The sequence below is a fragment of the Tursiops truncatus genome, chromosome 14, assembly GCF_011762595.2.
Source record: "Tursiops truncatus isolate mTurTru1 chromosome 14, mTurTru1.mat.Y, whole genome shotgun sequence".
Lineage (NCBI taxonomy): Eukaryota > Metazoa > Chordata > Mammalia > Artiodactyla > Delphinidae > Tursiops > Tursiops truncatus.
The window spans coordinates 82612252-82624395 of NC_047047.1; the positions used below are offsets into that span (position 1 = coordinate 82612252).

At 36.9% G+C, this 12144-nt stretch overlaps 1 protein-coding gene across 10 annotated transcripts in view; it reads left to right on the plus strand.

Moving 5' to 3' along the window:
* Positions 1 to 12144, plus strand: part of KIDINS220 (kinase D interacting substrate 220) — a 101762-nt gene that overhangs the window by 17527 nt on the left and 72091 nt on the right. For 7 of the 10 annotated variants that reach the window (XM_033838050.2, XM_033838048.2, XM_033838049.2 and 4 more), the window contains 5 exons: positions 2333 to 2431; positions 3464 to 3562; positions 7978 to 8076; positions 9117 to 9218; positions 11696 to 11794. In XM_033838050.2, coding sequence (XP_033693941.1) covers positions 2333 to 2431; positions 3464 to 3562; positions 7978 to 8076; positions 9117 to 9218; positions 11696 to 11794 — 498 coding nt within the window. The remainder of the gene's footprint in view (positions 1 to 2332; positions 2432 to 3463; positions 3563 to 7977; positions 8077 to 9116; positions 9219 to 11695; positions 11795 to 12144) is intronic. The other 3 variants (XM_033838051.2, XM_019943325.3, XM_073791604.1) reach the window with 1 other exon arrangement.

Consider the following 12144-nt stretch of genomic DNA (forward strand, 5'->3'; position numbering starts at 1 on the left):
AGTTAGTCTAATTACTGAGCCTTCCTGGGAGACCTAGCCAGAGTGGTGCCATGGATTATTTCCAACTGCAAGTAAGGCTGAACAATGTAGGTGTTTTTAGCTGAGCATGCTGCCACCCCAACAAAATCCTGTAGCTCTAGATACTGGGTAGACAACTAATAGTTTCTGCAAGAGAAAGTTATGACTCTTCAAGTCTTTCATTTGGCTTGTTTCAGTTAAGCACGTTTACACCATCTGTCTTATTTGTGTTATGGATTTTAATACACATCTAACTTATTTTTTCCCTCATACTCTAAGAGCACCTGTCTTTGTGAACTATCTGAAATGTGACTGTGACCCCAGAGAGTAAACAGAAAGCTCCTGAGTCTTGGGAATTACAATTTTGGAAACTGATGTACAAGTCATATATTCTTAGGACCATAGAGCCAGTTAGTTGGCTTTAATTTATATATTATACCATTGCTTTTGATATTTCACTTTTTATCCCAGTTAATCTAATCAGAAGGGAGAAACATGCTGTAGAAAGTAACTCAAAGACATTAGAGCTCACAGAGGCAAGCCTGGTGTAATAATTGATGTCTGTAGGTATGACTCAGAATCATAAACATAGTGTTTAAGTTAATCTGTTTAACAAGTAGCAATGTGTGTATTACTTTTTAGAAAATGGTAATCATAAAAGTTATAATCAAATTTAATATTTAAAGGCTAAACTTTTTCACCTGGAAAATCTATTTATACATAATATCTCATTCCCTAATGACTCTGGTTGAATGACAGGTGACTACCACATATAATTTAGTATCCATCATTATATGAGTGTCTGTATTTAATTCAATTTACTTTTGTCCTTTAACTCAGTATTTGTGTTTCTCTTTACTTGTATTCTTATAGTAGCATCTGTTGCATATTGCCTGTTACTATAATTATTTCTATGTTTGTATGTTGCCGTTAGTGGATTTTTAAATTCTTTCAGACTTCGCTCACTCATTTACTCAATAAATATTTGAGTACCTGTGTGGCAGTCACTTTACCTCACGCTGGGGGTGTACAGTACTAAACAAACAAAACAGACATGCTTCCCACCCTCTGGGAGTTTAGGGCCTTTAGAGGAAACACAATAATCAGTTGTTAATCACACAAATAAATGTGTAATTACAAACAAGGATTAGTTTAGTAAATGAAACTAGAGGGGGTTAGCAAGGCTTCCCTAAGGGGTTGATGTTTGACCCAAGAGCTGCCGGGTGGGTGGTGGGTTAACTGGGTGGGGTAAAGGGAAGACTCTGTCTGAGGGTCCCGAGGTGGGAAAGAGCTTGAGGGCACATTGGTGAGGAGGGAACGGCCTGGCACAGGTTTCAAGGTAGGCCTGCTGTCGTCTCTCCATCGTTAGACCACAGGCCACGTAAGGATTTTGGTTCTCATCCAAAAGAGCAGTAGGAAACCATGGAGGGTTTTAAGCAGTGGAATATTGTCAGATTAGCATTTAAAAAAATCACTGATGTTTCCCCCCCCACTGATACACATTCAGTAAGTAGGTGCTTAGATAAATATTTCTCTAATTGAACTTAGTTTTTGGTGTAATTTTCATATACCTTAGTATGTTTCAGCACCTTTAACCCAGTGCTTCTAACCTGTTTGATATCGCGGCATGTACAGAAAATGATAATGTGTGTGTTGCACTTGCAGTAGCCAAGGCTTGCTGCTGGAGGGAACCTGTCCCAGGATCCCGCTGCCCAGGCCCTGCCCTGCTGTCTCAGGGCTGGGGAGCACTGTATCTTATGCTGTGACTCATTCTAGGCACAGGCTGGGCAGCTCTGATGTAGCTAGTAGGGACTTTAATGAATTAAGGTTATAAGGGAAGGCTTAAAAAAACTACATAATATATACAGCACCTGTATTGTTTTTATTTATTGCTTTACTTTCCTCTCTCTAGTCCTGATAAAACATCTTATACATACAATAAAACCACGTTCTATATCATATTCTAACTGTATTGGTAGAGAATTTGGTTACCACAGATATCCTAAGATTTTTATATACATCGTGGTAATTACTTTTCAGTGCCTAGTATTATTCATGCTTACTTATTTTGAATAAAATTGCAGTGCCAAAAACAGATTGCTAATGCTGTCATAAAGAAAGTCTCATTTTCTCTTTGACTTTTACATTATTAGTAATCTGAGAACTTAAGAATTCAGAGGTGTTTCTAAATTAATGAAATACTATAAATAGCGCTTAACATAACATCAGGAAAAAGTAAGTGTGCTGTAATTAACTGGTATTTCAGCTAAAGTACAGCATCTTGACAAGTTCTCTGTGTCTTTTATATCCCCAGTGTGGCCAGACTCCATTGATGATAGCTGCTGAACAAGGCAATCTGGAAATAGTGAAAGAATTAATTAAGAATGGAGCTAATTGCAATCTGGAAGATTTGGTATATATTGAAATAATTTACTCATTTGTCTTTTTCTTTTCCTTAACTTTGCTTTTAAGAAATGATTCAGAAGTAATAGATTATAGATTGTACTTCTTCTGTATCTCAACTTTGCCTAGTAATAGTCTAACTCAATTTTTTAAAAGGGGTAATAACAGGAGAGAAATTTTTACTTTCAGTGAAAGTTCTCAGCTCTTCAGGGTTTTAATGTATAGATGGCACTGGTTGAATAGGGAGCACATATACTTAAAATTAAATGCCTGCCTAGAAGATATGTATGAGTCATATTGTTAAGTAACTCCCCATAATGGTATCTTATTATTATAAATATCACATATGATAAGCCAGAAAGATGTGGTCCCTTCTGATATCGTTTATGAGGGATAAATCACTATTCCAAGAGGCTTACTTTCTCTGTTTCCCAGGAATTATTTTTCAGGGTCACACAGCTACATCTGTTTTTCTGTTTGTATTTATGATTCAAATTGATGATATTAAATTGGTGATTTTAATTGAGTGATCATTTGAATTAAATTATAGTACACTCATGGATAAAAGTTAGGATAGGATACTTGTAGGCTTTATTTAAAAAAATAAAGAATAGTTCTTTATCATACAGTTTCTAAACTCATCAAATGGGATCTCTTTAATAGTTTGTAAATGTGCTCTTAAATCTGATTGCAGGCTCTTTAATTTCAACTTATAGTAATGGTTGCTAACCACAAAGGTTAGCTTTGAGGTTTTGATAGTCATCTTTTCTCCTTTTTGAAAAACACAGTATGTGATTAGAAGTCCAGTGAAAAGACTGAACAAGCAGTTGTGAAACCGTTTTTACACCATTGTAGTCATACAGGTAGACAGATAAATTCTTAACAGAGCTTATGCTTCAGTGTAATTTCAGAGTAGTTTAGAGTGGGTCGGATCATGTCAATTTGGTATGATCATCTGGTATATAAATTCACATTTATTTTTCCTCACTTTGGAATGTTATTTTTGGTTTGAAATGGTAACATTTGTGTCTGTGTGTTCAAGGATAACTGGACAGCACTTATATCAGCGTCAAAAGAAGGGCACCTGCACATTGTGGAAGAACTGCTTAAATGTGGGGCTAACCTGGAGCACCGTGATATGGTATGGACATTCTTTATCCACTGTTAATCAGCTGGAATCTTATTAGCAGTAATGGATATGTGTTAAGTCCTGTATTTTTATGTGTGAGGTGATACTATAATAATGTTTTTAGGATTTGGGATTGGGCATTGAAATGACCCTCAAGAATGTTTTAAAACCCGGTGATATAATGCACCTCCTTTAGAATATTCTTAGTCATTATTTTCTGTTTATTTTAGAATTTTAATTCTGAAATGTTGTTAAAACAACCTATTACCCTTTATAATGTATCAGTTTTAGAACTCATGAGAAAGTTGTTCCCTTTAAGGAGAACTTTAAGAGGGACATAGTATAGTTTTAAAAATATTTTCAGTTGTTTAAAGTCATGATTTTCAGAATAATATTTATAAACTTATTTTCAAAATGTGATTGTGTTCCTAATGCCATCTGTACCCATTACAAGTTTAACAAGATATGATTCTTAATTATCTTAGCTCTTATTTGATCTTGGCATCTGCTTAAAGCATAAAGGTGAAGAAAGGGATCATTTCTGGCTTAATTATTCTGCAAAATGTACAGCCTTTTCAAAGATTAATTTTAACAGGGAAAAAAAGAAGGAATTGAACTGCCTTGATATAGACAACATGTATTACTTTGCTGCTGATGCTTTATGAAGTACAGGTGGTCTGAATTTTTAAGAAACTGCAGCACTCCACCATCTTGCACTTAATATTGTACGATGTAATATATACACGGTGTTCTTCTACAGTGTTATATTTATTCTTAAAACTTAGTGAAGTGGGGCTTCCCTGGTGGCACAGTGGTTGAGAGTCCACCTGCCGATGCAGGGGACACGGGTTTGTGCCCCGGTCCGGGAACATCCCACATGCCGCGGAGCGGCTGGGCCCGTGAGCCATGGCCGCTGGGCCTGCGCATCCGGAGCCTGTGCTCCGCAATGGGAGAGGCCACAACAGTGAGAGGCCTGTGTACCGCAAAAAAACCAAAAAAAACAAAAAAACAAAACTTAGTGAAGTGGTTGGTATACTTATTTTTATAGAAGGATACAGAACCATTTGTATCCTCCCTATTTCTGAAAAGAAATTGAAGTACATTGCTATAAAAATTTAGGGAGAGAAGGTAATGATGTCAGTAACCTAGCCAAAGGATGGGTATGGCAGGTAAAGTAAAATGCAGTGTTCTTATCTTAACTGGTGTATAATAAAGCAGAAGAGAAATTCATGGAATTACCTAGTTCTCAATATTTTATTAAAAGCACCATACCATTTTATCAGGTGAATTAATATTAAGTAGCTTTTGTATGCCTGATCCCTTCAGGTTCTTTTTAGCCTATCATTAATTGACTTCTGAGAAGAATCCTATGGGCTAAGGGTTAATTTTGTTCTCAGCGTATATAGTTCAGGAAATTGAGACTGGAAGAAATACTCTTTGCCCAAAGTCACTTAGCTCTTAAGCAGTCAGACTGAGTTTTGAACCCAGGACTGCTTACTCCAAAGGCTTTCTCCTTTATCATTCTTCCATATATATCAGCAAGGGAGTTAGGAACTATAAAGTATATATTGTGAATGTGTAAAAACTTGTCAAGATTTGTAAAAAATGGTTTCTTAAACTTTCTTAGTTCTCCATATTTCTCATTTCCCTGAAGTACTTATCAAATCACAGCATATTTTAACATTTAAAGGGCCTCTGTGTTTGGCTTTTAAACACCCCAAATTAGGGAAACTGAGGACTGTGTCTCCCTTAGTAGTTAGTATTGAGAGACCCTAACCTCAGAGAATTGGGTGGGTGGTGGCAGCTGCTGAACTGTGAGGGAGGGCAGAGTCCCTGGGACTTGTGTGAGGAGAGGAGGTTGTACCAGGGGTTGTCTGGGATTCAGGAATAATTCCAGGATATAATGTCAGGAAGTCTAGTGAGGATTCTTCCTTGAGAAGACCTTTAATGGACACCAAACTACAGCATTGCTATAGGCAGTCAGTTCCAGTCTTTTCATTTTGCAAATCTGGGCATAGGTTTCTCAAGATTAAATTTTTATCTCAGAGATTCTTGCATAGGGTGATACTATACAAATTAAAATGAGGGAATGATATTAACACAATTCTGGGCAGGAATTTTACAGATTACAATATTGGTGTGTGTAAGACTTGACTAAATGCCCAGCTCTATAATTTGACCTAAATAAATTATGTCAGCCTTTCTTTGTCTTTCATGACCTTGACACCTTTGAAGACTTCTTGTCTGGCATTCTTAGAATGTCTCTCAATTTGGATTTGTCTGATGTTTCTAATGATTAGACTGAGATTGTGCTTTATTGGGAAGGAGGTGATATGCCTTTCTTAGTGTACCACATCTAGATACATACATCACCAGAATGTATCACTGGTGATGTATCCTGGCTAAGGTAGTGTCTGTCAGATTTCCCTTTGTAATTACTAAATATTTGAGGGAAGATACTTTGAGACTGTACAAATATCTTGTTTTTGATTAAACTTTCATTCATTTATTTTAGCAGCCATCAATGCATCTTGCATGCAGCAGTTATGACTGTGGTGTTATAATGGTGATTTTTCTATTTTCATCATTCCATCTACATTTATTAATTAGAATTCTTCTGTAAAGAAGAGTTCTCTCTCTCTGACTCTGTCTCTGTCTTTCTCTGTCTCTCTAAATATATATCTATATATAGATACATGTAGATATACATTTTAGCACTTCCTTACTTTCTGGCATTACAAAATGCTTCAGGCTCAGGTTCATCTTATATTTTCCCTGCCTTATTTCCCTGATTATCAGCCCTGGAATCAATCAGTTTTCCAAGGAACCCTAGTTACTGTTTTTTGAAAATGTTATTTAGAAACCAGTAATCTAGGTGTTAGGTATGCTTATTGTTATTGGGATGTCACTGCTGTAGTGCTTCTCATTGGATAGATGTAGGAAATACATGTCTGTATATTAACTCTTGCATACACATACATCTATTCTGTATCTGTGTGTGTGTGTATATATATATACATATGTATATATTTTTTTAAGATAGACCAGGTCGATAACCATGAACCCAATCCACTGTAGCCTTCTCCCTTTTCTTAATTTGTAACTCTCCTCTGACTGTGAGAAATCTGGCTCTCACTCTCCACACTATATATTTACTTATTTGTTCACCTCTAGTATACAGATAGTTTCAGAATTTCTAATCCATACCATGAGAGAAACAGATTTGCTACTAAATACATTGTTTGTATACAGTTCTTTTCGTCTTTAGCATTATTACAGAATTCAGTCAAAATATTGCTTTCCAGAGTTACCTAGATCAGCTTCTAAGTAATTATGTGATTCATTTGTAATATAATTAATTCATCCCAGTCTATATTCTGTCTTCCCCATATTCTAGTTGATTTTTAAAACATTTACTTACAATAAAATTCGTCTCTCTGGTGTTCAGTTCTGTGGGTTTTGACAAGCACATGATGTCATATGTCCACCGCCACAGCTCTGTACAGAGCAGTTGCATCATTTCAACAGTACCTCATGCTGCTTCTTCATAACCAGCCCCTCCACCCACTCCCCAACCCATGGCTACCACTGATCTGCTTTCCCTTTCTATAGTTTTGCCTTTTTCGGATTAGGGCAAGTATTTTTCTTAAATCTCTTTTTTAGTGACAATGAAACAGAATCAGAAGGATTAAGTGATTTATATTCTTGAACCCAAAGTTGGATTGGTGCAAATACTGATTTAAAAAAAAAAGCAAACAAAACATTCACTTCTTAGTATAATTTGATTGCATTTGTCTCTTTCATTGAACTGCATTATAGTTAAAGAGAACATTGCCAAAACAAGAACACTACTCCTGTAGCTTAAAAAATAGAAAGTTACTATGCTGTTAATTCATACTTAATGACTTTGCCCACCCCTGGAAATCATGGTCTACAGATCAGTGCCTTCTCATCCTCTCTTTTTTAGCAAGAGGTATGATAATGATCTGGAATTTATAGGATGGGTTTAGATGCAGGAGTTGAATAGGGTTGCTGGAATCCCTCTCTGGAAAAAGTCTAGACTCATACCAGGAGGAGAATATCTGGAGACATAGAATGTTTACTGAAGGAAAATATTTATAAAACCAAAATAAATCTTGGAAATTTGGAAAGAGTCCAACATGAATGTTCTCTATGTCAATTTCCAAAATATAATAAAACTTCGGAGTAATCATTACTGGACTTAAGAGATTTGACTTTTTTCAGATACTATTGTGTATTTCTCTGGGGAGCTTAGGTGTTTAAAACTACATAGTAGTGATTTCTTAAAACAATGGTTCTATAAAGAATAAAGCTTACAAAAGGAACTTCATTAATGCCATTTTTGTGCTTAGAGACAATCCAGTGTTTTGTTTCCCTCCCCTGCCCCACCTTTTTGTTTTCTTTAGGGAGGATGGACAGCTCTCATGTGGGCATGTTATAAAGGCCGTACTGAAGTGGTTGAGTTGCTTCTTTCTCATGGTGCCAATCCAAGTGTTACTGGTCTGGTAAGCGTTAACAAAAAATCCATCTGTAATGTAAGTGGTAAGTTCTTTTAGGGAATACTTAAGGCTGGTTATGCTTTGGACTTCGTAGTGGATAAAAATGATCTAGATCTTACTAAAGATAATAATGCAGAATGTGATTTCAAAACACAATGAGAATTTCTTTCTGAGGCTAAGCTTATTTCTCAGTTTTTATCAACAAAAAGGCAACTCTTAGAGTTTAAATGTTAATTATAACTATACAATTTTTCAAAAGGAGATTTTGAAATCCTTAAGTCATCTTACCTGTTTTCTGTGCGTATGTATTCTTAATCTAAACTCTTTTAAAGAAAAGAGACATTTACCAAATATCCATGCCACTTTTCTATATTCTTTCTTTTTTTTTCTGGCCCTCTCCACTGCTAAAACCTTACTCCAAGTCACCTGTATTAGTTTTCTGTGGTTGCTGTAACATCACCACAAACTTGGTGGCTAAAAACAGCAGACTATACATTCTTATAGGTGGTAATACATGCATTACTATTGTACTTTGCTTGAGACTTGATCTCAGACTGCAGATTAAGAAATTGTTTTATTGATGGGGGGATTCCTTTCACGATGTATATGTATGTCAAATCATTACATGCACTTTAAATGTCTTACAATTTTATTTGTCAGTTATACCTCAGTACAGCCGAAAAAAAGGAAATGGTTTTATTCAAGTTAATGGACGGATTATAAAGAAAGGTTTTATATTCTTATTAGTCTTACCTGTTGGTTAGATAATTACATTGTGTATTGAATCTATAAAAATAGATGTGTTCATAATATATATTTAAGGTTGAGTGCATCTCAGTTCCCAGTTATGTATTATGAGTATTACATGTGTTTTTAAAGTGGAGAATGGTCTGTAACTTGATTTTGTAAAATACTGCTTTATATTGCTCCCTTTGTTGTTTCCTCTTCTTAGCAAATGTGTGCTGTAAATATCCACCTAAAAGACTTTTCTTTCCCTCCCTCCCTCCCTCCCTGTGTACCTACTCACCCACCTGCCTACCTCCCAGCAGTACAGTGTTTACCCAATCATCTGGGCAGCAGGGAGAGGCCATGCAAATATAGTGCAACTTTTACTGCAAAATGGTGCTAAAGTCAACTGCTCCGATAAGGTAGGTCAGCAAGATCTTTCCAGGTTCTAGTTCATATTATGTCCACTCAGTGTGTCTAACTTACAAGGATTTTCATATGATCTCATGCGGTGGCTCTGATGTATCTTATGTTTATATTTATTAATACATTTTATAAAGACACACATCTCATAGGTGGGTTCCTCCTAGGTATTAAATACGTGCTAAGTGTCCTTCCATTGTCTTTTATATCACATTCATCATTCTCAGGAAAATAGGTAGGGTTGATTCCCTATCTTCATTATTTACTGTTGTAGCTCTTCTTTCTACTGTGGGTCCTGTCTGCCTTCTCTGTATTGTTGCCAGATGATCTTTTTTTTTTTTTTGCGGTACGTGGGCCTCTCACTGTTGTGGCCTCTCGCGTTGCGGAGCACAGGCTCCGGATACGCAGGCTCAGCGGCCATGGCTTACGGGCCCAGCCGCTGTGATCCTCCCGGACCGGGGCTCGAACCCGTGTCCCCTGCATTGGCAGGCGGATTCATAACCACTGCGCCACCAGGGAAGCCCCCAGATGATCTTTTAAAATTTAAGTCTTGTTCTTTCTCTCTCATATTTAAAATCCTAAAGACATCAATCCCTGTTATGATGTATAAAGATAATCCTTGCCTCCGTCTCTACCCTCTCTCCTGCTCTCTCTACCCCAAACTACCTTTACTCAACTATCAAATGATGCAGGTTCCTGAGTCCATCTGTTTTTAACCCTCCACATCTTGCAGGTGCTCTTTCACAGTGTGGAGTGCCCTCTCATCCTCGTCTGCTTTAGCTTCTGTTCATCCTTCACACTCAGCTCATGTGCCATCAGCTCCAGAAAGCTCCCCAGGATTTTGTTCTATTCATTTTTTAAAATCCTTAATACCCCAAATATTTGATAAATATTTATTTAATTATTTCATTCTTTCTTGCTTTTGGAGAGCTTTGATAGCTTCTGTGGTTTCAGGGCAAAGCCCAGACTTTTCAGGTGGACCCCAGTCTTTCTTCCCAGGTTCACTTCTTGCCATTCGTCTCCATATACACTAAGCTTTTGGATACAGAAGATTGTCTATCATTCTGTGAACTTTTTTCTTTCTTTCTTTCTTTACTTATTTATTTTTGGCTGCATTGGGACTTTGTTGCTGCGCACGGGCTTTCTCTAGTGGCGGCGAGCGGGGGCTACTCTTCGTTGTGGTGCGTGGGCTTCTTATTGTGGTGGCTTCTCTTGTTGCGGAGCACGGGCTCTAGGTGCGCGGGCTTCAGTAGTGTGGTACGCAGGCTCAGTAGTTGAGGCGCTACTACTCAGTAGTTGTGGCTTGCGGACTCTAGAGCACAGGCTCACTAGTTGTGGCGCATGGGCTTAGTTACTCCGCGGCATGTGGGATCTTCCTGGACCAGGGCTCGAACCCGTGTCCCCTGCATTGGCAGGCGGGTTCACAGAAGCCCCATTCTGTGAACTTTTATGAATTTCTATGAAGTGCGTGTCATGGTTTATCCTATTCCCTCTGCTGGGAATGTTATGACCTCCTCTGCCTGATGAACTCCTATTTATTTTCTCAAGTCTCAGTTGAGGTGTTAGCTTCTCTGTTAAGTCTCCTTAACTTACCCAGTCAACTTAGATGCCCCTTCTTCTGTAGTCAGTATTCACTGTCCATACCTCCATCAGTGCACAAAAGTTCTATTGGTCAAGGCTGTTATAAAAAGTAGGTATTCATTAAATGTTCATTTCAACCTGCAGTCTCCCATGTAGTTAAATGTCACTGTGAGTATTCTTGTGTCTCTTCATTGTCTTATGAATCTCCCCAAAGATAAAGCATTGCTTTTATGCATGATTTACATTCTCTGATGCCTTTTGAATCACGTTCCAGCAGAAGGCGCTTTTGAGTGCAGTTTCTAGGCGGACATTTATTTTGTCAGGTACAGAGGCCGATCTGGGGTGGTGGTTAAGAGCACAGACTGAAGCCAGGCTTGTTGGGTTCATGGGTCTTGCTCCACCTCTTAGTAGCTTTGTGACTTCGAGCCTGTAATTAACTTCTCAGGGCCTTGTTTGCTCATCTGTTAAAATGTGATATTGTGGTTTGTACTTATTCTTCTGATAAGGATTACACACGTTATCTCGTGTAAACTATTTAGAACTGTGTTTGGCACTTGGTTGTTACTATTTCAGACTGTTGGACTTTATATTTCACAAGATATGGGAAGCAAAGAAAGCTTGTTGGAAATTAGAGGCTATATGACATTATGATGGAAAAATTGTCACTGATTGTAAAAGTTAAATTTAATTAAAATACATTTCATGCAGTGGTTAATCATCTATTAAGGAGAAATAGTATGGGGAAAATATGATTTATCTAGGATTAAAATTATGATTGGTATAAACCATAATCTAAAAATGCTCAAAGTATGATTTTTATCAAAATTCATGGTGAGAGCTAGTTTCTTTTAATACACCTTAGGTAATAATTTTAAATTTATTATTTCTTTAATAGTATGGAACCACCCCGTTGGTTTGGGCTGCACGAAAGGGTCATTTGGAATGTGTAAAACATTTATTGGCTATGGGAGCTGATGTTGATCAAGAAGGAGCTGTAAGTATCTTTTCTATTTTAACTGCTGGTAGTAGAGAGATGTTTTTAGTTTTAAGAGAGAGAATACTTTTTCCTTAGTATATACCTAGAAAAATTTCCCTATAGTTTCTAAACGATACTTAGAAAAACAAACATCTTCTGTTATCCTGGTAAATATATTATATTATAGATATTATGTATTACAGATATGTGCTTTTAAGGATTTATTGCTAATGCACATAAATTTTGGGAGGCTAAAACTATATGGAATATCTTTTAGTAATCTTAGTATAAATTAAAATACTCCCCAAATCAAATTGTTTGAATTACTGTTGTGGAAAGAGTTTCTATTTTGTTAAAATACCTTTTCT